Source organism: Alosa alosa, chromosome 6 (genome assembly GCF_017589495.1).
Source record: "Alosa alosa isolate M-15738 ecotype Scorff River chromosome 6, AALO_Geno_1.1, whole genome shotgun sequence".
Classification (NCBI taxonomy): Eukaryota; Metazoa; Chordata; class Actinopteri; order Clupeiformes; family Clupeidae; genus Alosa; species Alosa alosa.
Genome location: NC_063194.1, coordinates 18,895,405 through 18,921,710, shown reverse-complemented (window position 1 = coordinate 18,921,710; position 26,306 = coordinate 18,895,405). Strand labels below are relative to the sequence as shown.

The 26,306-nt window shown below is 42.2% G+C and overlaps 5 protein-coding genes across 7 annotated transcripts; 4 read left to right on the top strand and 1 right to left on the bottom strand.

Annotated features, from left to right (window-relative positions):
* Window positions 1–286: 286 nt before the first annotated feature.
* Window positions 287–5,424, top strand: gcat (glycine C-acetyltransferase). Its single transcript, XM_048245787.1, is given in 10 exon segments — window positions 287–557; window positions 1,094–1,224; window positions 1,813–1,914; window positions 2,599–2,745; window positions 2,959–3,004; window positions 3,007–3,112; window positions 3,308–3,390; window positions 3,601–3,772; window positions 4,681–4,802; window positions 5,055–5,424. Coding segments are annotated over 10 exon segments (1,281 nt in total). The 5' UTR covers window positions 287–337; the 3' UTR covers window positions 5,207–5,424.
* Window positions 5,425–6,632: 1,208 nt separating this feature from the next.
* Window positions 6,633–13,583, top strand: mcm5 (minichromosome maintenance complex component 5). The gene is made up of 16 exons (XM_048245741.1): window positions 6,633–6,952; window positions 7,177–7,303; window positions 7,403–7,531; window positions 7,745–7,917; window positions 8,316–8,471; window positions 8,697–8,866; window positions 9,012–9,183; window positions 9,300–9,411; window positions 10,711–10,854; window positions 11,050–11,115; window positions 11,214–11,390; window positions 11,586–11,698; window positions 11,898–12,026; window positions 12,262–12,404; window positions 12,637–12,764; window positions 13,057–13,583. The coding sequence occupies exons 1-16, from the start codon at window positions 6,780–6,782 to the stop codon at window positions 13,156–13,158; spliced, it is 2,214 nt and encodes a 737-aa protein (XP_048101698.1). The 5' UTR covers window positions 6,633–6,779; the 3' UTR covers window positions 13,159–13,583.
* Window positions 13,584–13,631: 48 nt separating this feature from the next.
* Window positions 13,632–16,317, bottom strand: hmox1a (heme oxygenase 1a). 2 transcript variants are annotated; one of them, XM_048245423.1, is made up of 7 exons: window positions 16,250–16,317; window positions 16,116–16,164; window positions 15,530–15,641; window positions 15,024–15,239; window positions 14,637–14,909; window positions 14,205–14,250; window positions 13,632–14,061 (listed from the first exon to the last, which is right to left on the bottom strand). In XM_048245423.1, the coding sequence occupies exons 2-7, from the start codon at window positions 16,160–16,162 to the stop codon at window positions 13,940–13,942; spliced, it is 816 nt and encodes a 271-aa protein (XP_048101380.1). In that variant the 5' UTR covers window positions 16,163–16,164; window positions 16,250–16,317; the 3' UTR covers window positions 13,632–13,939. The 2 variants fall into 2 exon arrangements, with proteins under 2 accessions (XP_048101380.1, XP_048101379.1); XM_048245422.1 differs by having other exon boundaries at window positions 16,116–16,287.
* Window positions 16,318–17,110: 793 nt separating this feature from the next.
* Window positions 17,111–22,418, top strand: foxred2 (FAD-dependent oxidoreductase domain containing 2). Of its 2 annotated transcripts, none has more exons than XM_048245410.1 (10): window positions 17,111–17,244; window positions 17,695–17,917; window positions 18,075–18,380; window positions 18,784–19,035; window positions 19,385–19,723; window positions 19,870–20,036; window positions 20,313–20,478; window positions 20,986–21,212; window positions 21,624–21,794; window positions 21,943–22,414. In XM_048245410.1, the coding sequence occupies exons 2-10, from the start codon at window positions 17,700–17,702 to the stop codon at window positions 22,173–22,175; spliced, it is 2,079 nt and encodes a 692-aa protein (XP_048101367.1). In that variant the 5' UTR covers window positions 17,111–17,244; window positions 17,695–17,699; the 3' UTR covers window positions 22,176–22,414. The 2 variants fall into 2 exon arrangements, with proteins under 2 accessions (XP_048101367.1, XP_048101368.1); XM_048245411.1 differs by having other exon boundaries at window positions 17,113–17,244; window positions 17,700–17,917; window positions 21,943–22,418.
* A 456-nt stretch (window positions 22,419–22,874) lies between these two features.
* ankrd54 (ankyrin repeat domain 54) lies at window positions 22,875–26,256 on the top strand. The gene is made up of 8 exons (XM_048245421.1): window positions 22,875–23,412; window positions 23,753–23,800; window positions 23,900–23,998; window positions 24,233–24,304; window positions 24,555–24,602; window positions 24,853–24,977; window positions 25,163–25,270; window positions 25,857–26,256. Exons 1-8 carry the CDS (start codon window positions 23,049–23,051, stop codon window positions 25,923–25,925), a joined length of 933 nt encoding a protein of 310 aa, XP_048101378.1. The 5' UTR covers window positions 22,875–23,048; the 3' UTR covers window positions 25,926–26,256.
* The last annotated feature ends 50 nt before the right edge of the window (window positions 26,257–26,306 follow it).

The window sequence follows — 26,306 nt, the reverse complement described above, 5'->3', positions numbered from 1 at the left end:
AATAGCCCATTACCAACTTTTTGTAAGGAATAATTGCACAGTGGTTAATTGCATTCACTCAGGTTCCTCTACATAATGCAAATATGGATGAACATCCAATATCCCAAACAGTCTGAGGCAGTTACCAGACTGACATGAGATGTAGACCTCTATTTGTTCACTGAGTGTAAGCCATAGGTGTAAGCACAAAATCAGATACACCCGGCGGATTTCATTGGTTGACTTTGTAACGCCCATGAAAGTTACATATCCTCTCTGACGTCATGCTGTCACGATAAACCACGCCTCAGCTACTTTGCTTCTGTCAACTGTGGGTCTGTGTCAAAGACAAGAAAGCATGCCGCTACGATCAGCTGTACGTGTTATAAGTACCCCTTTGAGGGCTGTTCTTCGACCCTCAGCGACAAACAGCTGCCGGGGATATGCTGCTGTTGCAGAAGCTCGTTCTGTGTTGGAACATGAACTTGATTCAATCCGAGCGGCAGGCACTTGGAAAGGAGAGCGAGTGATCACCTCCAAGCAGGGACCACACATCTACGTGGATGGCAGTCGTGGCGGTGAGCAACAGTCTAACTAACAGCCCTAGCCTTACTAACAAGTGAGCATTTGGAGTCATCTCGAAAGAAATGAACTTGCCATGTATTAGGCTACGTGGCCATGTCTGAATTCTGAACCATGTTCACGTTCATCTGTCGTTAGGTCTTCCGAAAGTGCGTGGCTAACTACCTAGCCAAATAGTTAATACCAGCTTTATCAGTTGCCATGTGGTGAACGTTGTTCTCGTACAAGTAGCATATATGCTTTGAAGTTTTGAATGAAGAGTAATTACGTGTATCAACGTGAAATTAAGTTATAGTAACTTCCCTGTTTGAGCTATGGTATCATAATGCTACTGTACATTAGGAAAGGCTTTGTCATTCTTCTTTTGCCTATCCTCACACATCACCCCCAGATGTTACAGTAGCCTATTTGTTAACTCTCCCTCTTAAACTACACAATTTCAGCTATGCATTGTTGTGACTACAGTTTCAGGCCAGTAACCCTGCTATTCACCAATTCTAAAGTATCCTTTAATGTATCTCTGTGTTCGCAGATATATTGAACTTTTGTGCAAACAACTATCTGGGTTTGTCCAGTCACCCAGAGGTTGTAAAGGCAGGTATTGAGGCCTTACAAAAGTATGGTGCCGGACTAAGTTCTGTCAGATTCATCTGCGGCACACAGGTAACTAATTGCTCTCAAATGGTTTAATTCACTATTTGAATGAGAATATGATGTCAAAAACCAGACCAAAAACAAAAAGAGCTCAGTTATGTCCCCAACAGATTGCGTTTACTGTCCTGCTCAACAGGCTGAGAAGTCATTCACCTCCCTGGGCTATACAGCTTTTCAACAGATCTCAGAGAGTGCAGGGTGACAATGACCTCTGGGCATAACACTACCTCTCTGCTTTTAACATGCTATTAGATTCGCTACAGGCTATATTGGCCTTTATGTACAATCACAATTTTGCTGTAGGTCTCTTTTTATGGGAATCACCATTTACACAGCCTGGTTTAATATAAAGCCTATGGTCTCCTAGCATATTATTGCACTGCCTGGCACATGTTGGCACATACTCCATTATCTTAACAGCTCTTTTTATTGACTCTGGTGGATAGGCCATCACTATACTACTGCATTTTAAAAATGCACTTTCACTATTTGTGTGTGTTTTCTTGTTTTGTATATGTTGTTAAGCTACCAGATGCCTACTTTTCCATCGGAATTAATAAAGTATCTATCCATTTATCTATCTATTCCTTCCTATAGGATATTCACAAAGATCTGGAGAAGAAGCTTGCCCAGTTTCATGAAAGAGAGGACTGCATCCTCTATGCAAGCTGTTTCGACGCCAACGCTGGACTTTTTGAGGTTCTGGCCAATATTCTCTGTCTGACCTCTTTGTATAGCTCATTGACTCATGACTTCCCACACAACACAAAATGGTTGATTTTTGTTACCCTTGCCCAGAGGGAGAGGGTATTGTAATCGGCTCTCTCCATTTGTCTGTGTGTGTGTGTGTGTGTGTGTGTGTGTGTGTTTGTGTGTGTGTGTGTGTGTATCCACCCACATAACATGCACTAGTCAGATTTACTTCAAATTTTAGGTAGAGGGTTACCATATCTCAATCCACCATCATAATTATCTAGATCTGGATGAGGATACAGAGGCAGGAATTAATTCTAACTGACCAGTTATAGGGGTGAAGGTTGCGTGATTGGTCTCATTTGATCTATTATAGAATGACCGAAGAATTGGTCTGTATTTGTTGGTTGCTTGATACTCCCATTGAAATGCTCTCAAAGGCTGTTCTTTTAGTGATGTTTTTTGCCCACAAAGGCTGTTTTGTTAGTGATTTTGGTTTTGACGGTAAATAGGCTTGGTTGTTGATTGGCCACTGTGTTAAATCCCCTACTTACAGCACTAGGAATTTAATATCTCTCTCTGTGTATTTGAAATTATACAATATTCTCATAGTGTTTCTCACATTGGTCTCTAGGCAGCAGGCCAGTAAGGGCAGTGTGCTTAAATTATGTTTTTTCTTCTTTTTCTCAGGTGCTGTTAGGTCCTGATGACGCTGTGCTGTCTGATGAACTCAACCATGCATCCATCATCGATGGCATCAGATTGTGCCGAGCCAAGAGAATGCGCTACAAACACATGGATCTGAAGGACTTGGAGGTTAAACTCAAAGAGGCTCAGGTAAATGTTTTATTTCATCCTATTAACATAACTGTTGCTGGTAATGATAAATAAAGGTATGTACTTCTTTCAAAACACAGAATATAATCCAAATGAAAGTTGTAAATTATTAGGGTTTGGGTTGTTCAGTCAAGAGAGTTTGATTTCAATGATACATTCTGTCATGATTCTGTCTTTTAAATGTCTCTCTTTTTTAAAAACAAAAATCCCTAGTCGTCACGCATGCGTCTGGTCGTCACTGATGGTGTGTTCTCAATGGATGGGATGTGGCACCACTGCAAGGAATCTGTGACCTGGCAGAACAGTATGGAGCCATGGTCTTTATTGATGAGTGCCATGCCACAGGTTTCCTGGGCCCTAGGGGCAGGTAGGTGGCACAGTCAGTGTTTGATAAAGCAGTTAATGTCATGACAAGGATGTAAACTGCAAAAGATTGTTATTTTAATCAGTCATCTAGTGCTTATATTAAAATACTACCTCTACTAATAATATAGTTTGCCAAGTTGAGCTTGTCTGTTTGCAGGAAAGGGAGTTTAGTGTTTTTTGTTGTCTGATTTTGCAGAGGTACAGATGAGCTACTGGGAGTCATGGACCGCGTACACATTGTCAACTCAACCCTGGGGAAAGCCCTGGGTGGAGCGGCTGGTGAGTGGATCAGATAGCCCATTAATGTCATGTTTTACACAGACATGTTTCACAAAAGGGGGCATCATGAAGGCTTTACATGATCATATTAACTCCCTCACCAGAAGATGATTAATTTTGCATCCCAGTACAATTTAATATCCTCTCCTGTTAAAGATCTTGTATCACTGTAAATAAAAAAATGTTATGTTGGATATTTTTATTCTTTAGGTGGGTACACCGTGGGACCCAAACCTTTAATTGACCTTCTCAGGCAGCGTTCACGCCCATACCTTTTCTCCAACTCTCTTCCCCCGCCTGTGGTGGCCTGTGCCACCCGAGCCGTGGACCTGCTCTTGGCGTCCAATGAAATCGCTCAGAGCATGGCAGCCAAAACCATGAGGTAGGATTCCAGGGGTGGAATTTAACTGATGTGGCAAGTGTCCAAAGCTGCCTCAACCACTGATTATGCAACTGTTTCAGACGGTGACCTGATCTCTCTGCAGAAAGACGATAAGACCCCAGTGTTTTGTCTTTGTTCTAAAAAGAGGAGTTTTTTTTCAATGAATATGTAGCAAAATACAAACCTACTTATCACTCTCTTTTCTTTATAAAGTGACATGGATCTGTAGTATAGTGATTAGAAATAGAATGTTTTGGTTACTTAGAGAAGCTACCATTCACCTTTCTTTGTGATATTGGATCCACGTCATTTTGTTTGCTAACTACCGGTACTTCTAGATAGTAGCCAACATATTCTAGAGGTCATTCTTTAACTGCTGTACTTCATTGTTGATTAGATTTGGTTCAACAAATATGTAACAGAATAGAATACACATGTACTTATCACTCTGTTTTCTACAGTAGAGCATAATATGATGTTTTGGTTTGTTATAGAAGTCACCATTCACCGTTCTTTGTTGATATTGGATTCATGTTATGTTGTTTGTTAACTACTTCTAGATAGTAGACAACATGATCTACAGGTCATTCTTGAACTGCTGCACTTTATTATTGCATTAGACTGCAGTATCAGGTACCGGTATTACAAATGTCTGTATACAATGCACTTTCCTCTGTATTAACTTTGTATCAGTAAAACATTTAGAATTGGATAGTTGTTGTTACCCACATGGTTGGTAGTAGTCTGTTTTGTTTGGCTCAAAAATAAACAAACATAACTAGAATATCGTTAAACCTTTTTAAGGAGCTTGACTGGTTAAACAAGCCAAACACATGACTGAAGAACAATAGAAAATTACATATTGGTGTTCTTCATGAATGTGTTGAAACCACTTTTGATTTCCACAGGTTCAGGAATGCTATGACCCAAGCTGGCTTCACCATTTCTGGAGCTGCCCATCCTATTTGCCCTGTGATGTTAGGCGATGCACGGCTAGCTTCGTTGATGGCTGATGACATGCTGAAGCTAGGTGAGGAGTCAACTACTGATCTGAAATGTTTCAAATATTTTTTTTATTTTTTTTTTATTTGGATCGTCATCCCTGTATGTATCCTGTTTACTGCAAAGCGTAGATACAACTTCAACCATAATCTATCAATTGCTTTGTAAAACTAATTTAATTATGTTTATCTGACCATGAACAGCAGGATGCATATGCCTAGATCTTTAAGGTTAGATAATGTAATATTTCTTTCTCACTCTCTCATCTTTCTGTGCTCAGGTGTATATGTGATTGGATTTTCCTTCCCTGTGGTACCCAAAGGAAAAGCCCGTATTCGTGTCCAGATCTCGGCAGCCCACACTGATGAGGACATTGACCGCACCGTGAATGCCTTCATTCAGACAGGCCGCAAGCATGGGGTCATCTCATAAACACAGCAATACTAGAACGCCATTAACTGTTACAGCTACAGGAATCAGGAAGGGTGGCTTGTACAGCTGCCACTGTTACAGACAGACGTGAAAACGCTAATCTTATAGATGGAGAGACTTTGCGTGGAGAAAGCTGGTAGTGTTTACCAATGATGAAAGGCCAATTGAGTGTTATATTTGCCTTAAAAATTGCTTAATAAATAACTTTTGTTAACAAATTGTGTCAGCATATCTTATTCTTCCTTCTCCATATGCATAATTTCAACCTGTACCATACTGGATTAAGACCAGTAGCCTTTAAACCTTAAATCAGTGACCAGAGTACACTGTTTTCGAGCAACAGAGAACGCGTTCTTGAAACGGGTCCATTGAGATTCTTTTTAACCTTGGCCTGATTCTCTCTGAATGGTAGAATGTTATGCACAGTCCATTGAGGGAAAAAAAAAAAAAAAAATTTGTTTGAACTGTTTTTTTTTTTTTGGTTAAAATGCTCTGAACAGTTAAAATGGTGGTTTGTGAACAGGAGGAACCAGTTTTGGACTCTGTTGGAAAAGGGCTTAAGGAACTGGATGGTTCTGTGGGGCCCTTGGGCATATGTCTTTTGGAGGCACCCCCCACCCCAAAAATCCCATTCAATCACAAAGGGGCCTCATGCAAGTTTTTTAGGGGCTATAGGACCTGAGTGAACTGGTGCTTTACGGAGGAACCTTTTGGACTCTTCCACTTAAGGAACATTTCCATAATGGTCAGATCACACTCTATATGCCAAGGGACCAGCTGTGCTCTAATACAACTGGGCCATGTGGTCTGAGCTAGCTCTTTTTTTATAATATCTCTCAAATTTCACATCCACACACAGCTATACTGCCCTCTGCACTGACAATGCCCTGTATCATCAGAAATACAAATGGCAAAGTGAACAAAGAAGATAAATGGCAAAACTAGGCTATTCCAGTGCAATCCCCCACACTTCTGGAGCAGATATAGAAGGGATACAGTTTTTATAAGCTAATCTTTTTTCTTCGTTCAGTAGGTTATGCTGTGAAATTCCATTGAATTATTCCATCTTCATTGACCCAGGCGTTTGCATGCTTTCATTAACAAAGACTGTAGACTTTATCTTTAATTAGAACTATTTTGCCAGGATACGATAAAGCCTGTAAACAAACCAAGACAATTTGGAGTCTAGCTTTGTCGTTGACCGTGATGTGAATTTTAAAGGATACTTTGATTCTATTTTGACCACGACGATAGATCTTCAAGACATTTTTCGCTGGAAACCAGCCGGTAACACAGAATTCGCGCCAACAAGCCGGTCAAGCACCTCCCTTTAATCACGTGTCACCATTCCCGCGAGTTGGTCGTGTTGTATAAGCCAATGAAAATATCAGGAGGGGAAGAAGGCGGTGTCCGAATGAATAGTGACGCAAGGTTTTGCCGGGAAAGTTACAAAGCGTGGTGGGTATTGTTTGCAGGAGGATACACGGACCACAGACGGAGTGGAAATATTCAACATTTATCACAACCAAAACGATTTTTACTGTAGGGTACTGCCTGAATCAACCTGAACAAGATGTCCGGATTTGACGACCCAGGAATCTACTTCAGCGATAGTTTCGGCGGTGGCGGCGACTCACTTGCAGATGAGGGAACAGTGAAAAGGAGTCATATTAAGAAAAAATTTCGCGAATTTCTTAGACAGTTTCGTGTTGGTACTGATCGCACTGGATTCACATACAAATACAGGTGAGTCAATATAAAATTGTACCTGCAAATCGGCTTACCCACCGAATTGCTAAAGAGAACATTAGCAGATCAGAAATAATGCTAACGTTATCTAGCCTACCTTGTCGTTTTGGTAGATTTGTCACATGTACTGCCATAATCCACAATCAAAATTAAAGATCTATTTCAGGTTGATGTTTGTTTGTAACATGTAAATCTCCAATCCATTGTTTTGATCACTCTAGAGATGAGTTGAAGAGGCACTACACTCTGGGGGAGTACTGGGTGGAAGTTGAAATGGAGGATCTTGCCAGCTTTGATGAAGACCTTTCTGACTGCTTGCACAAGCTCCCCACAGATAATTTGCCATTGGTAATGAGTTAACTATTTTGGAAGCATGGCATTGGCATTAAGTCGTCCACATCCCTTGTTTGGATTGTTATATGCTAACGTTTGCATTCATTGTCGCAGCTGGAGGAGGCTGCCAAAGAAGTTGCCGACGAGGTGACTCGCCCTCGTCCCGTAGAGGAGGAGACACTGCAGGACATCCAGGTCATGCTGAAGAGCGACGCTCACCCATCCAACATTCGCAACCTGAAGGTATGGGTCACACTTGTTCATCATTCAATTGCCCACTCTAACCTCAATGTTTTTCTGTGCAGATTTCTGTTCTTCAGATATGTTACAGTTTATTAGCTGTGATGTGTCAGTTTAGTAAAGGAATGAAATTACTGTACAGTAATGTTAGATATCATTGATGCAGGTTACCACCCCTGAGCTACACCTAATCTCTTATTACATTTCCCCCTACAGTCAGAGCAGGTGTCCCGTCTGGTGAAGATCCCTGGCATCATTATCTCCTCCACGGCGGTACGGGCCAAGGCTACCCGCGTGTGTCTGCAGTGCCGTGGCTGCCGCTCGGTCATCAGCAACATCCCCATCCCCCCTGGCCTGCAGGGCTATGCCCTACCCCGCAAGTGCAACAAGTTAGTATTTCGTTGTGTGTGTTCAGAGTTTTATGAAGAGATCTATTTAAAGTTTGCAATTTGTTTTGTATGGTGTTCCGTAATGCAGCTGTATCTGAATGAAACGTGTTGCAGATTATGAGCTGTGATGTGTCAGTTTAGTAAAGGAATGACATCTTTGATACTTTTTTTTTTTTTTAAGTATATTTTTGGGCTTTTATGCCTTTAATTAGATAGGATAGTGGAGATTGACAGGAAGTGAGTGGGAGAGAGAGTCTGTGTGGGATCCGGAAAGGACCACGGGGCGGGAATCAAACCCGGGTCACCGGCGTACGGTGCAGGTGCCCCAGCCAGTCGCACCACTGCTAGGGCCTTTGATACTGTTTTTAATCAGTTTAAACTTTTATACCGTCCCGCAGTGAGCAAGCAGGCCGCATGAAGTGTCCAGTGGATCCCTATTTCATTATTCCGGACCGATGCTTGTGTGTGGACTTCCAAACCTTGCGGCTGCAGGAGTCTCCTGACGCTGTCCCTCACGGAGAGATGCCCAGACACATGCAGCTGTACTGCGACAGGTATATGACTAGGGCATACTAAGAAAAACCACCCACCCATTTATGGATTTATTTATGAACGCTGGATGGAGTAGGGGAAAGGTTCTTTGGACTCGTATAGCTCAACTGGAAGAACTGAATGAAAGAAGTTCTTACAGTGTCCAGTGGTGTCCAGTTTGTGTTCATAGCTGGGTGTGTGGGTGTAAGCTAGCATGAGTCACCAAATCTGTACCTTTCTCTCCTCAGGTATCTGTGTGACCGTGTGGTGCCAGGGAACAGGGTGACCATCATGGGCATCTACTCTATCAAGAAGGGTGCAGCCACCAAGACCAAAGGGCGTGACCAGTTAGCAGCGGTGGGCATCCGCACATCCTATCTGCGTGTAGTGGGTATCCAGGTGGACACAGAGGGAGCAGGTGAGTGGGCTGGAGGTTAAAAGATAAATTTTACAGTAGTTTTTATGCATACTGTAGCCATTTAGTTAATAATCACCTGTAAATGGAACCAAATCCACTAGTCACTCTTCTGAACTCATTCATTCCTGCTCTCTTCCTCTTCCAGGTCGTGGAGCTGCTGGCTCAGTCACCCCTCAAGAGGAAGAGGAGCTTCGTGCCCTGGCTGCCTCCCCGGACATCTATTCTTCCCTCTCCCGCTCCATCGCTCCCTCTATCTATGGCAGTGACGACATGAAGAAAGCCATTGCCTGCCTGCTGTTCGGAGGCTCCAGGAAGAGGTGTGTAGGGAGAATGGGATGCCTTATCTAATTTTGTCACAGTTAAATGTTGCCTTTTCACTTAGGATGTGCTTTTCTCTTTGTGTAATATCAATTTCAAAACTGGGTCTTTACAGGCTTCCAGACGGACTCACTCGCAGAGGTGACATCAACCTGTTGATGTTGGGAGATCCAGGAACAGCCAAGTCTCAGCTGTTGAAGTTTGTGGAAAGGTGCTCACCTATTGGGGTAAGGCACTGTCATTTGTTTTTAATGTTAGCCAATATTAAACAGCAGCAATTGTAACAACCTAAATGTTATGTAGGTGTGGTCTTGCAATAGTGCTGGGCGGTATGACCAAAAATGTATATCACGGTATTTTTCAAAATTCTTACGGTTTCACGGTATATGACTGTATTTTTTTTACCATGCATAATCAGATGTTCACAGCATTTTCTACAGGTTGAGAGAGGAATTGCTGCAGTACATTGACTAAGGATGGTCTATTTTACTGTCATGATGTAGAATAACTCCACACTAGTGGTAATGCAGTTTTGCATGGCCCCAGAAAATGATGCTGTTTACAAAGAGCCATTCATTATTCTAATGAAGAATCTAATCAGAATGCAAAGACAATTGCAGTCAAAATGCAGAACTTTTACTGTGCAAATTTCACAAACATCTTGTATAAAACCAATACAAAAAGTAGTGCAACTTGCAATAATTTATACTTTTTTGAAAATGATACAATTTAACATAAAACCTTTCTGTTAACTACCTACTCTGTCAAATAGGCCTATCAGAAATAGATTGTTATTGTGTGGTTTACATGACGTTAGTGGTAGGCTAACGTTAACTTCATGTGGATGTCTTGTTAGCCTGCCATGAGCTTCGGTTCGGGTCGCTAGGTAAAACATTAACAAAAAAGTTAGTTTTGGTGCACTGATGACGGCTACTATTGCTCAGTGCACGTCTATAACATGCTTTACTTGCTACCTGGATAATTTCTTAATATTCTTAAGGTGAGATGAATGATAAGATCATTAAACTTCACTGTGTTCGGTGGGTTGCTAACTAACGACATCACCTACTAGCCAGCTAGTTACAGCTGTTGAACAATCTCAATAGAATTGTTTTGACGGTAGGCTAAATCCTTTTCAATGCAGTATTCCTTAACGTTTTTCCTTAACTAAAGAAACAATTTAAGGTATTATTCTGTGCAACACCCTTAAATAAACCCCTTACCTAAGGAGAAATTAAGCCTTAGGGGTCATACTTAAGGGGAAAAACTTAAGGTGTTTTGTGTTTACCCTCACTATGCCTCGCAGTGGCACCATCGTCGCGTGTGAAAAAAAGTCCGTCAAGAAACACTGTCGCTACGGGCATGGCGTTCCAAACGTTGTGTAATCAAATACACCAGTATGGCGGTATATTAAAAATTCATATCATAACGAAAATATGTGTGAACCGGTATACTGCCCAGCACTATCTTGCAATGTGATCGGTATGAGCGGTGTGTTTATTGTCCTGTGTTTCTACTTGTCTCAGGTGTACACCTCAGGGAAAGGTAGCAGTGCAGCTGGTCTGACCGCTTCGGTCCTACGTGACCCCCACACACGTGGGTTCATCATGGAGGGAGGGGCCATGGTGCTGGCGGATGGTGGTGTGGTGTGCATCGACGAGTTTGACAAGGTGAGGATGCTGTTGTTTTTCCATGTGAACCTTTTATTACTGTCTGGTGCATTGAGGGTCAAGAAGAATCATTTTTAAAGAAGTCCTTGCCTGGAACTAAAATTTGTATGAAATCTCTTTAATGAATACTGCTGAGGGGCTCGCCCCTTGACTGGTTCAGTTGATGCCATCTAAGCAATGTAACCTTTCATCTAGATGAGGGAAGATGACAGAGTTGCCATCCATGAAGCTATGGAGCAGCAGACCATCTCCATTGCAAAGGTACACGAAATGCTACTATGTGTAACACCCTCACCACTGGAATATGTTAGAGGTAGTGTTTCTCACTGTGTAATATTGGTCTCTGCTACCCATCCCAGGCTGGCATCACCACCACCCTGAACTCCCGCTGCTCCGTGCTGGCAGCTGCCAACTCGGTGTTCGGTCGCTGGGATGACACCAAGGGCGAAGACAACATCGACTTCATGCCCACCATCCTGTCCCGTTTCGACATGATCTTCATAGTCAAAGACCATCACGACCAAGAGAGGGACATGGTCAGTGAGCTTGGCTGGTGTTTTTGATTGCTTGAGCTATAATTTGAGCTATAATTTTTTTTGCTGTTTCACTTGAAACCATTTAAATCAACCCACTTTTAAAACCCACATGTTTTTTGGCAATGGATGATCATGATAAACTGCTGTGCAGGTGGCATGTGTGCTAAGTGTGTGTGGGTGCTGCTCTGTGTTCAGACTCTGGCCCGTCATGTGATGAATGTCCACCTAAGTGCCCAGACCCAGACAGAGGGTGTGGAGGGCGAGGTGCCTCTGGCCACACTGAAGAAATACATCGGCTATGTCAGAGCGTGAGTTAGTCAGTTTTATCACATTAATCCGTAGTAGTCACTGAAACATCACCACTTATCTGATCTCAATACTTTTGGTTTAAAATGGCATGTTTTAGGAATGTAAAGTTTTAGTTTTATCATGTGGTGTTGATGCAGTGATCTGAAATCACCCAGCAATTACATTTATTTATGTTGTGCACGTGTTCCCTCTAAACAGGAAATGTGGCCCACGCCTGTCTGCAGTAGCGGCAGAGAAGCTGAAGAACCGCTATGTGGTCATGAGGAGTGGGGCCAGGGACCACGAGCGTGAGAGTGACAAGCGGGCGTCCATCCCCATCACAGTCAGGTAAGCCACACCTGGCCCCTCAGCCATTCTTACATTTGCATTCAGAGCCACTTTTACAAACTAGCAAAATATGTTGTGTAATTATAATACTAGTGTCTACAATATATATTTATAGAAATATTACTTGAAATGCAGTGATGTCTAGATCTGTTACTATTGCCACTGTTGGACTAGAAGTAACCAAAGTGCAGTTCAGGGTTGACTAATTGCTGTGGTGCACTATTGCCCCCTGCAGGCAGTTGGAGGCAGTGGTGCGCATTGCAGAGTCTCTGGCCAAAATGAAACTACAAGCTGTGGCTGGAGAAGAGGAGGTGGACGAGGCCCTCCGCCTATTCCAGGTGTCAACACTAGATGCCGCCCACTCTGGAAGCCTCTCAGGTATGTGTGTGTGTGTGTGTGTGTGTTGTCAACATTTTTGTTTTTCATTTATCTTTTTAATCTCTTTTGAGATGAACTACACACATACATTTACAGTGAGGTTTTGTCTTTTGTTTTCAGCCAGTTCTGAATCCTTTGAAGTAAATATAGGAATTTGAAATGTCACACATTTGCTGCATAAATGCATGTCATTCGGCTGTGGTGTTTACTGTGCTTGCTTCCGTGTCGGCAGGTGTGGAGGGCTTCACCTCTCAGGAGGACCAGGAAATGCTCTCTCGCATCGAGAAGCAGATGAAGCGCCGCTTTGCCATCGGCTCCCAAGTGTCTGAGCACAGCATCGTCCAGGACTTCACCAAACAGGTGTGGGACTTAAGCATGTTATTGCATGTACTCTAGCACACACGTTCCTTGATTCCTTGAATTTCCCCTTGGGGATCAATAAAGTATCTATCTCTATGCTAGTGTATGGCATGAATGGTTTGTTAGTGTGGTAACATTATCTCTGGGCAATATGTAGTATTGGTGTTTACTAGGAATACCTACAGTAATGCTTCTTTGCTATTGAAAGAAAATGTTGTTCTACAAGGTACCCTTGTCCTCACCTATTAACTTGACCCTTTTGCCTCTTTGTCTCCCCCCTGGGCCTCTGCAGAAGTACCCGGAGCATGCGATCTTAAAGGTGCTGCACCTCATGCTAAGGAGGGGAGAGCTTCAGCACCGCATGCAGAGGAAGGTTCTCTACAGAGTCAAGTAGAGCTGCTCTACGACTCCATAAAGATTCTGAGGCGTCTTTGAGACGGAGGGAAACGACAGGCTTATGATTCCTATTGTGACTTGTTGGACCATATGCTGTGAGGGAGTACATGGTAACACATGTAATCCTTCATATCTGTTTGTAAATAGACTAGAGAAGGGGTATTGCTCTTGTTATCCTAAATGGGATACAATTCTGAAACAAATATTTGACTCCTGTCAAAAAAAGTCAAGCTGAAAGGTGCAAGTTTGAGCATTTGCCAACTCCATTTTGATCCAAGATAACAATATTTGGGTGAAAGTACTTTTCTTGTATGGAGAAAGCACAGCACTAGATATTAAACTGTATGAATGATGAAAGATGGCTTCATGTTTTGTATTTCTTAGCAAAAAAGTAAAATCTAAATAAAAGAAGTTATTGTTAAAGCTTTGTCAATTTCTATTTAAATTATAACAGTGCATCAGAATGCTGTTTCATTTTTATTGACTTAAGAGTTAGTTTTAAAATTAAGAATATTTATATTCCGAATGTACAAGTTTATATACAGTTACAAATGTACAGTTGATATGTTTACATACTTCATGTATCAGCAGTGAATGTTGGTAGTGATCTAACTTTTCATATGTACTATTGGGTTAATAGCATGAGGGGAAAATGACATGGAATCACATAGCATATAATTATACAATTACTTTGTGTTAACTTGCCTTAAGGATGTGCAACATATATTCAAAGCAATACCAGCACAAAAGTATATGGTAGACACATTCAGCACAGACACTCAAAATGCATACATTCCCATGCCAATTGTTGCCAAGGCAACACATACACCCGCGGTGAACTGTAAGACAGGATTGTACAGAGTCTTTTGATTGGCGGTTGTAGACGTGTCCTTCAACACATCTGAAAAAATAGAGTAACCATGGGATCATAGTAAATATATTGGGTAAATTCATGAGGCTATATTCAAAGTGCTGATAATTATTTAAAAAAAAGATTATCAAGATTTTCATGGGGAGAAATATGAAGAGAACTAGAAATCATACCTGTGCCCTTGGTGAGACTCAAAATTTTCTGAAGGTCATCAAACATCTGATGAAGGGGGGAAAAAGAAACACCAGCAAACCCAGATTAATGCCTGATCAGTGATTCCTCCAAAATAAAGGCCGCTGTGGGTCATATATTCTGGAACATGCTTGCATAGACATTTATGATTCCTCTTTTCCCTTCCTATTTGGCATGATTGCATATGTCAGAAAATAGGCAAGAAATTGTTCTGCCAGTAGGCTACGCTCCTACATCTTTCCTGCCATTGTTTGCTGATGTACTGAAATGCCCTGTTTGCTGTTAATCTGCCCTGTTCAAGCCCTCTCGGTTGAGCTGGAATACTATGAAGTGCGGAGAGAATGAGTTTGTTGCCTCTGCGGTGAGAGCTCAACGTTGGAACTGAAACTGCAATTGGTGTCTGTTCCGCTCACCTCAATGTTGGCCTCGAAGGCCAGGACGGCCTCGTCCAGCAGCTCCTGCCGCTCCTCTTTGGTCAGCTCGATGCTGTTCATGCGACTGCGGTAGAGCTGCTTGAAGCGGTTGGGGCTCGGCACACCCGGGAAGGAAAAAAAGGACAGGCCCTCCTGATTGCTCAGCCCCAGAGACTTTTGGGTAATGCGCCCCAAGACTTGACCACCGGACAGGTCACCCAGGTAGCGGGTGTATGCGTGGGCCACCAGGAGTCTAGGATTCTGTTTACCAATCTATTGGAAAAAATAATACTACAGTTTTGATGCCAGTTTTAGGTAATGGGAAGGTAGGTAAATAAATACTCTTTAGGTCCTTTAACATTTTAAAACGCCTATACTGCTGCATACCTCTCTGAGCCTCTGGACATATCTTTGTGTTGCAGCAGGCACAGTTATCCTTTTGCGCCAGTGTGGGCCAAAGAAGTGCTCCAGATCCTCCTCCAGGGCCTCCAGTCGACCCAGCTCCTGGGGAAAGTAGATGGGAACCACACTCGGGTGGGAGGCACTCCTGTCCAGCTCATCTTCCAGCGCACGATAGACCTCATACAAGGAGCAGAGCAGAAGCTGCAGACAAATGGCGAAATAATTTTTCCTTTAGTGTTGGGTAAATAGAAGCATTCTTTGTTGGTACCTGGACAAGTAATTATCTGGTTTACTATCATGTTATCACATCTGAGGGTGTAACATCTCTGCCTTTTTCAGTTTCTTTCTGTTGAGATTGTTTGTGAGATCGACCCATTGTGGCATAATTAACATAACAGCTGAGCATTCATGGAATGGAATCAGGATAAGTCAAATTGATCCACTTCATTTGTTGACCTCATTAGTATTATAGAGAGCAGGCGTTCACTCACCTGATACTGTGGGAGTGTGATCTCTCCCTTCTGGTAGCTCAGCATCAACTCTGTGTTCTCAGCTCGAATGTGACTGTCTTTGGTCACTGCTTTGATCTGCTCTGACAGGTCACTGCAGAGGAAAAAACCCCAGAAACTTTCAACATCAACATTACTGGTAGCCTACAACCAATTTTGCCATGAGATAGAGTTAAAAAGAAGGTCATTAGAAGTTAGAAGTTGGCTAATCAAAAACAAAAAACATCTAAAAGAAAATTACATTATTTGAATGATGAATTACAAAACACAGTAATTAGAAAAATTAAGAAAGAGTGGAGGAAATGTGCCTTTACATAGACTAATCTACACATACATAGCCAGGACCAGTTTCCCTATCAAGCCTGCTGGACTAAAATATCATTTCAATACAGATCTCTATTGAGAAAAAGCTTTTAGTGTAGGACCAGGCTCAATGTGCAGGAAACTGGCCCAGGCCTATAGTGGCTATTTTAGTTATCCCTGAGGGGGGCATCATACTGTAGCATGGCTGAGCCATGGATGTGGAGGAAAAAGCAAAGGCAAAACTGAAGCTTGTGCAGCTCCTTACCTGTCAGTGATTTTGGTGTCATCTCTGCGACTACTCTTCAGCTCCATGTCTGCAACAGATTTTTTTTTTAAAAAGTAGGCCTTGACAAAAGACTAATTCTATTCTAATTCATACCAGCATTTACTGTAGCCTGCCTTGAATTGGTGTATCTGTGAAATGAAGTAGTCAAGAGCTTCTTCTGTCTTCAGTTTGAGTTCTGAACTAAACTCTTTGGCTCTTAGTGCTCCTTTTATATCCTGACGCTCTGTTGAGAAACAAGAGGAACCGAGATTGTTGACTCATTTCCCATAGCCAATTTGCCTCAGCTTATCATGACCAGGCATATTTTTGTTATGGCGACTCATGCAAAAGTGTAGGCTACTAGATCGTGACTCAGGGATTAATTATTCCTCCTAACATTAGTGGATCAGCACAATTAGCTGTTTCTGCTTTGTCAGTGTCAAAATAGGCTACTTCTAAATCAGTGTTTAAACACAACTGTCCAGGGCTAAAGCTACATCTCCAGTTAGTGTTTAACTGTATAAGTTTATTGAAACTTTTGACCTATCATAGTTTACAGAAGTTAATTTACAAAAACAATCACAATGAAAATTGACTTGGTATGAAGAATTGTAAAGACCTCACCCAACCCAGGTCAAACAATAGGCTATGTTTTTTCTTTCTAACTGAAAATACCTGATATTCCCACAAAAAACGAGCAGAAATTGACTTGAAGAAGAAACATTATTTTGGTACCCATTATACAAATTTGAACAATGTTTAATGCTATTATTGCAAGGGTTTCGTTCGAAAACATAATACTACAACGTAGTAGGCCATCTCTTGGGGTGTAAACACAAATAGTAGGCCTAATATAGTAATCATCATTAACCTGTTTAAGTTGATTTTATGAAAATAGAGTCTGCACAAAGTAATCGGATGTAGTCACGCCTCTTCTTACATATGACGCCCTCTGATTGGTTATCTGGGTTGACGGCAAGCGGAGTTCTGTGATTTGAGAGGTTCAGTTCCAGCTGTTCCATGCAGTTACAAAAGCGGAATAACATCGGGAAAATGTAGGGCTTAGTGGGCTTCTCTGACTCATTCATTTCTTGCCTTATCTCTGGATCGGGACCTGTTCCGTCGGAAGGTAAGCAACATAACTGAAGAGTTTTTTGTCTAGAGATATCGCTGTGCTTCTGGAAATTAGCGGGGATAATGATGAGATGCCACCCCAGAGTCCAACATCGGAGTTGGGTGCTGCTCGAAGCACAGCGCGTGGATCCATATCATCAGGGCCCTCTAGCAGGCATCTCGAAATAACATTTTCGCTCTTGTTTTTTTATAAGGATACCTCGTGTGTGTAGGCTATAGAGATCAAATGCGCTCTGTAACATCTTTGGTTAATTAGTTGTCTATTTTGGATTTTGTAGTGTAGCCTAAGTGATATCCTATGTATTATGTGGAGTATGTGGTAATCAAATGACTGCTATGGTGAAAACACATTGTAGGCTACAAGCTAGGCCTACTGGCCAGTGATCGGTCCATTTAGCTACTTGCATCACCATCTGTGTCCCCTGTCTCCCATGTTTCTCCTTAGATCAGATGGACCTCTTTCCTTTCCTGCCTTTTCTTTTCACACTCATCAGCTGTAACGTTAACCCCAAGGTCCAGTTGGGTCCCAATAGCACCCATCATCACCATGACTACTGCGTTCTGGGGGGTGGACCTGCAGGGCTTCAGATGGGCTACTTCCTGGAGAAACGTGGAAGGGACTACATCATTTTGGAAAGGAACACAGGCCCTGGGAGCTTTTTCAATGTGTGCGTGGCTTTTGATTTTGCTCTTGCAAAAATGTCATTCGGTGTTTAAAAGAACCTGGTTGTGGGGTCAGTGGTCTGCCATAACATTAGAAGAGCTTTTTTACTTTATTGTGTTTTGTAGGCCTACCCTACACTTACTTTTGCATTATGTTTGTAGATATCCACGTCATAGAAAACTCATCAGCATCAACAAAATTTACACTGGGAGGAGGAACAGAGAGTTCAATCTGCGCCATGACTGGAACTCTCTGCTGAGTGACAGGCCAGACTTGCTCTTTCAACGAATCAGTCGTCAACTGTACCCAGAAGCAGATGACTTTCCCCGCTATCTCTCCATGTATGTGAAAGAACTGGGACTTAAGGTGCGGTATGGAGTGGACGTTGGAAAGATACGAGCCACTGATCTAAGCAGTAAAAGAGGGTACATACTGACTGATCAGCACGGATCTGTCTACAAATGCAGGTATGTGTGTGTGTAGGTGTGATGTGATTAGTGAAACTTTCTTTTACATTTGTATTTAGTTATTAAACAGAGGCTTTTGAACATAGTTGTTGTGAGACAGAAGGAAATCATACATTTTTGTGCATCAGTGATTGAGTTGTATGGATCATAATCCTAAGGCCATGACCAGTCTAAGGATAGATAAAATTCAGTGTAAATCACATAAATTACCTTAGGTGCCATGCTCCCACAATCAGTTATTATGTTATTATGGCTAATTGTGTGTAATGTGCTAACGGTATACTGTATACATTAGATGAGTAAATACATTGCATTGTTTTCTCCTTTTTAAACTACCCTTTCCTATTTAAGAGATGAATTGAGACATGTTTTTGTTCCACATGTTCTTCTCTTTTTTATCCAGTGTTCTGTTGATGTCAACCGGTTTGTGGGTACCTCAGCAGGTGAACTTTGAAGGGTCAGATCTGGTGGAAGGTTATGAGTCAATTCCTGTGGATCCTGAGGAGTACAGGGACCAAGCTATCCTGATCCTTGGCAAGGGCAACGCGGCCTTTGAGACTGCTCAGAGCATCATGGGCAGAGCGAGTCGTGTGCACCTGTACAGCCCAAACCCTGTGAGACTAGCCTGGCAGACGCATTATGTTGGAGACCTGAGGTGAGAACTGACAGCTTGATTCTGCTCTCTGTTTTGGTGGTATTGGATATGAATTGCTATTGCCATATTTACAATCATGACAGTACATTGTTACAGAGTTTTTATTAAAATGCTATACATACATTCATATTGTGGTTACATAAACTTGAAAAAACTACAACACAAAAGCTGGATTGGATTCACATCATATTTCTTTGACATATCTAAAGCATGTTCTTCCTATTCCAATTGCTCACATCTTTATTTTCTTGCCCTTTTTTCCAGCATGTTTATGTCAGGCATTTTTCCTGTCGAGTCTGTTTTGCTGAGCACTGATGCTGTGTGTGTGTGTGGCCCATATTCTCTTTAGGGCTGTAAACAATGAGCTGCTGGACACATATCAGCTCAAGTCCCTGGATGGCCTGGTGGAGGGAGGCCTGGAGGACATTGCAATCGTGAGACGAGAGAGAGGGAATGGAGGGAGGAGGTCGGGAGAGAGGAAGAAGGCCAGGGCAAAGGAGGGCCAGGGGAGAGGTCAGCTGTACCTCACGCTGGCCGAACTTCTGGATGACAGCTCTAGGAACCGCAGCGCCAAGGTCAAAGCAGAAAACCTGCCGGGTTACCACAACGACAACTTCTCCCTTCGTCAGCCTTATGACCGTGTGATCCGCTGCCTTGGATTCCGCTTCAATTTCTCAATTTTTGATGGGTGAGATTTAATTTTTATAGAAAAGCACAAAAGTCCCACTGGTTACATCATTGGAGTGTATTCAAATATAAATCATGCATTGCATAATATCACAACAAAAACATTCTTCAGAATAGCATGTATCTCTTTTTTAATTTAATTTCTAGCTCTGCACGTCCTGTGCACAGTAAAAGTGCCAGAGGGCGGTTACCAGCAGTCACAGCTTGGTACGAGGGCAGGGGAACCCCCAACATGTTCGTGCTAGGGACAGCTGGTCACTCTCTTGACTACCGCATGTCTGCTGGAGGATTTGTGCATGGATTCCGCTACACAGGTATCTTTCAGACTAAACATTCTGACTCAATCGCTGTTTGTTTTACATCAATAACAAAAAACATTTACATGAATAAAAAAGGGGTCATCTACTTACAATGATACATCACTTAATGCCTATAGTTTTGCTTATTTCTATTTTCTATATGGTGAGAGTACGGTATGGAGGTCAGATTGTTTTCTGTTCACAGTTTGAGCAGGAGTGAAACATTTCAGATTTTCACATTTCACATTGTTTATTGTACCATACCTCCTCTCTGGTTCTACTGTGTTTCAGTGCGAGCAGTCCACAGGGTTCTAGAGCAACGTTACCATGGCAATGCTTGGCCTGCCACCAAGCTCCCAACCAGTCAGCTGCTCTCTTGGCTGCTGAAAAGGGTTAATGAAGCATCTGGACCATACCAAATGTTTGGAGTGCTAGGGGATGTAGTATTACTGCATGGGTAAGAGGAGGTTGTGAAGGCTCTTTGCATTTCCTGTTAGACTTCCTGTCTTTCAGTAAAATAGTATCACTATTATTAAAAAAAACTCTTGAAGACCTAACTCTTCCAAGGATACCTAGTGCTTCTGACAACCTGACATACCTGATGCGCAATTACTATGCACATTCCTCTCTTCCCTCCTCTACCTCCTTCTACCACTTTCTTCTCCTACCACAATTTGACTAGTACTTATAATGTCGGCACTCCTATCCTCTAGTATTGACAGATGCAGTAGTAAATTCTAGTTAAGGTCTCCTCTGCAATGTAGCATGAATGTTATTCTCTTGCTTGTTAAGTCGCTTGGGATAAAAGCATCTGCTAAATGAATAAATGTAAATGTTGTGTTCAGATGGAAATAACAGGGCTGTCAGTCTCTCAGTGTACAATTAGAGAGATTGTAGGCATGCTGCTTTCATTCAGTATTCACGTAATGGTGATGTGTCTTTTTGGCTTCTTCTCTCTGATAAGATCTTCCTGCGAGTATCTGGAGGAGTTCCCTGTTCAGGCCCTGTCACAGCTGCCCACTCTCTCAGGTCATCGGGTCCCAAAGAAGGGCCTGCTGGTTCTGGTCCTGCAGTACGGTCTGAACCACACAGACACCCTGGGGCCAAACCGGGCAGAGTCCGAGTGGACACGGGCCTGGAGGTCCAGCTTCCTTCACCCGGTTCTGTATTACTACGACACACTACCCACTGGTGAGCTGAAGCGAAGGCGGGACAGACATTCCTCAGACCTGCTTTATGTAACAAGGATTCAGGCTTAAATGAATTCTGTTATTTGAAACTGCTTGTACTTTGATATACGTAATCTAGGATTTCTGTCATTCCTTTTTGAGGGCTTCAGAGGTTTGTAGAACATTAAGGATTATGCATCTGTTACCTTGAGAGAAACCCTACTCATAGCTCCCTACACTGTGATTTAGTGTAACCGATTTTCCCATGTTGAAGGATTGTAAACAGGAACTTCTTTTGGGAAGACTAACAGTACACATGCTGACAACTGCAAACACTTTTATAAAACACTTATAACACTTAATAAACAATTATAAATGACTGAATATGAATGAATACATTGAAATATTTTTAATTCCTTCACACCATTTATAGAGAAGGACATGCGCCTGCGTCCTATCGGCTGGCCACTACCACGGCCCAAGGCAATACACCACATGATCGAGGACTTCCTGACAGAGTGGGACCAGCCAATCTCTCACAGCCAGCCACTGCGGCGCTTCCTAGAGAACTGTTTCCAAAGGGACCTGCGTACATTCTATGCAGGTCTGATCATGCTGGCCTGGCCTAATGCCATTCTTCACACTAAGGACGTTCAACTGGGTTTTATTGTATAATATGCATCATTTGTGTTCTGCAGACAAGTTGTATTTTTCCTTTTGTGACTGTTGTGCTCTACATTTTCTCGCCCCAGAATCCTGTTTCCGATTCTCTCTGACAAGCCAGAAGCCTCCTCTCTTCTGTCGGCAGGGCTACCTCAAAAAGCAGGGGATTGTGGGAAATCGGCAATTATGGCAACATGCACGTGATGCTGGGCTTATGCCTGACCTCCAGGACACTGAGGTTCTGAGAGAGAACCCACAACTTCCTCAGTCCTTACCACACACTGAAGCAGCAGTCACATCTGCAATGAACTTTGGCCTTTGATTTATGTCCAGATAAAACCAAAGATCTGGGACAAATCTTGAATCTCCTCTACCTCCTTTATTTCCCTTTTTCCTCTAAAGAGGGTGAATGTTTACATTGTAAGATGCATTTTGTTATGTTACATTATAGCCTATTATATGACTGTTGATATGGGCAAAAATATATAACTATTGGTACTTTTTGTTTTTAAAATGTATAATGTTAAAATGTTTTCAGCATAATCCAAAGCTCCTCCAGCATCAGTCACTATTAAACTTTATTTAAGGTTTATCAGAAGTCACACTAAAGACTTGCATAATGTCTACTGATTATAGCATAGGCCTAAAACATTAATACGGTTAATATATCTTTGAATGCATAGGCCAACTCCAATTCTACATATTGGACGACTGGATTGTTAATAGGAGTCACGAAATATGTGTATGTGGAGCAAATTTTTGTCCATGATCATGTCGCCGTAGACAATTTCCCCAAATGTTCAGTACAGGATCGCATGCGTCACTCGTGCATGCTCCCTTGTCATTGGGAAATGATATGAGTATCGTTAGATTCCATTGGTTCCTCTCGTGCTATGTCTACAATGAAGTTCTTTATTGGGCGGAAGCGCTCATGTGAAACAGACGACATGTTGGATCGTACTGCAAAAGACAACCCTTGTAATTGCATTCAAATATTTGAGCCGAAATGGCACGAGAGATGTAGTTGTTTCCTCATTCTCAACTGTTGGTATATTCCAACTGTGTGCAGTCAGACGAAAGATGCTTGTTCAAGCGTGTTGAAAATTGCTGTCACCAAATGCATTTAACGTGAGATCATCTACAATACACGCTCGTTATTGTAGAACAGCGACTAGATTTAGCAAATGTCCTGAAGATGGACGGGTGGAGTCCAATTGTTGCAACCTTTTCCGACGACGAGCGGTCAAGCTCTGAAGGCGAGTATACAATCGGAACTGGACAATCTAAAGACACTGAAAAGGGACAGAATGAGAAGGGGGTAGACGAGGGAGCTACCACCGGATTTGGTATCACTGGTTTTGGGGACAAATCACTGAGGCTGAATCGGACTGGACCGACAGCCGAGCAAGAACTCCGCTACTTGCACTTGCTTTGGGAACCAGGTCGACCTGGCGCTTCAACGGGAGTCGGAAGCAAAGCGGGGAAAGTGACAGGGAGCAGAGCCAGACGCCATATCAGAGTCCGGCGGAATGTGGGGCCAATAGGGAAAGATGTATATGGTAAGTTAAGACTTGATTAATGCTGAATTTCTACTGCTGTCCTGAGTAGCGGATGTCACAATCATACTTAATGTCATGTGCACATAAATGCATTGTAATAATCACGCCTTTTAAAAGTCGTAGCTTTATTCTGTTAAACATGTTGCTGTTGACTGAATTCGCGGCTTATATTAGCTAGGTTAATGCTAATGATTCCACTGGTTACTGCGACCAGAGGACATTTAAGCACATAACAAAGAACAATCAGTGGTTCATGCAAAATATGGCCCGTCATAATCGTGGCCAGAGCGTTTTGCCAGCACCACTTGTCTAACCTAATCTCTGTCATCACTTTCCTCAGCTGTGAGGAGGCTCAGAGAAGCTGCAAATGGAAATGACATAGACACAGGTGAGAGACCAAATTTAAATTGTTTGTGTGATAGTAGTATGTCTCTATGAAATACCAGTAATGCTTTGTATAACCACTTATTTTACATATGTCAACCAGTGCGTCGGCTTCTGGAGGAAGACATTGATCCCTGTGCAGCAGATGACAAGGGTAGAACAGCCTTACATTTCTCTTCCTGCAATGGAAATGAGACTATTGGTAAGTGTAGCAGTATACATACCTTTTGGAGTATGTCTTTGCTTGCACTAAGCTGGCAACAGTGTTAATGTATTTTCGGTGAGGAACAATGGGAAGATGGAGAAAGCCATAAAGATGTCTTAGCCTGATATTTTACACTTCTGGTTTATTGTGTAAAAATGTGGTGAATGTTTGGTTGACTTGGATAATAAGAGGGGGAAAAATACTTTTCTTTTTATCTGTTGGGTGGTTCAGTCCAGCTGCTGTTGAGCTATGGGGCAGACCCAAACCAGAGGGATAGCCTTGGAAACACCCCACTACACCTGGGTAAGCTAAACAGACATTTGAAGAGGCACAAGTGTATGTGTGTGTGTGTGTGTTGTAATGTAAAGCTTGCAGAGATTTTAATGTTGTCTTGGGAAATTAATACTCACTCACATGCTGCAATGCCAATGCTGCCATGACATTTGTTATTATTTGTTAATAGCAACTAGTACCACACTATGACTGGAGCAGTTATGTTGGGTGTGTGTGTGCGGTCTGATCAGAAATTACCTGAATATAACTGTCTTCACAGCGGCCTGTACCAATCACGTGCCTGTCATCACGACTTTGCTGAGGGGAGGTGAGAAGTGAAGCGCACAAGAGTAGTCATTTATTCATTCCTTTAGTCATTTCTAAGATAAATGAGACCTTATATAAGATGTTATCTGAGTGTTGCTGTGGAACACAACTATATTGCAGAGCAATGCAGCACTTTTGGAAAGGCACTTTGATATCAAAGTTTTGACCATTACATTTATTAGTCATTTATTGTGATACACTGGGTAGCAGACAGCAATCATAACACTTAACCAAGTGAATGTGCTTTCTAGGCGCCCGTGTGGATGCACTGGACCGAGCTGGACGGACCCCGCTACATTTAGCGCGCTCTAAACTCAACATCTTACAAGATGGAGACTCACGGAGTTTGGAGACACTACGAGGGGAAGTGACACAGGTGAAGCACATTTGCTGACTCAACCTTCCAGAGGTCTGGAGCAATCTCGTGTCAGGTCTATTGTATGAGGTGGTCGTCAAGTGATCATAATACATTTTATTGTCCCTCACCAAGTAGAGTAAGATGCTGCAGGCTCAGTGCTTGACTCTAACCAACATTAATAACATAACACCACCTCTGTGCAGATCATTCAGATGCTGAGGGAGTACTTGAACGTGATGGGACAAAGCGAGGACAGAGAGAGGCTTGAACACATCTCGACACAACTGCAGCATACTCGCACTAAGGAACAGGTATCTCTCCCCCTCCAGTTGGTTGCTACCCCACTCTGTTTGGGGTCACATAAAGATGTACTTGCGTTTTCCATGTAACCATGACTTTGAATTGGAAATACAGCAAAATGAGTAGGAAATATAGTCTCCAACAAGGTTGGAAATACTATTTTTCAACTGAAATAATAACTATATCTTCAAAATTGTTGGTGGCTGTCTTGCTGACAGGCACAGACAGAGATGCAAGCTCATCAAGGCAATTTAATCCAACCTTGTGAACACTTTCCCCACTCCCATTACAGTATCTTAAAATCTGCCTAAAATAGGTGAATGAGTTGAATGGAAACCTAGCTTATCACAGGAAATATTTTCAAGAAACCTCTTCCTGTGTCGTAATCTCCGTCTTTCTTTGTGATTTTCACAACAGAATAACTACTTTTGCGTTAGTAGGCTATTATAACTTTCTTTTCATATGTTTAGGAAAATGCTGTAAATGCCGTAATTGTTTGTTGCTAGTCATCTCTAGGAACACAAAGTCAGGATTAACAAAGTATTACAGTATTCAGAAATAATACAAATCATCCTTTCTCTCGTTTTTTTCTCTAAGGTGGATGAGGTGACGGACCTGTTGGCAAACTTCACATCACTCAGTCTACAGAATTTAGGTGATAGGTAGAAAAGGTCACCAAGTGGAGAACATTGGTACGATGTGGTGTGTGTGTGTGTGTGTGTGTGTGCGTGCGCGCCAGCATCTCTGATTGAGACAACTTTGACATTGTTGACCATTTTAAAACTATATAATTTTTATATACTGGAGTCACATTCCCTCCATTTTTTGGCCAAATGTTCCCTAGATCACTTCTCAACATCCTGTTTCACTGTCTCAACATCTGTGTTGCCTTTTTTTTCTGTTGCCTTGATTTATTCCATTTGTTAATAAAACAGATGTCTTTTGTACATGGATGTTACAATGAAGTGAACACTGAATAAAACAATTGTGAAAGAAAGGCGTTTGGTGTTTTCCTTTGAAACGTTATGATGCAATTTTAAGTGCATT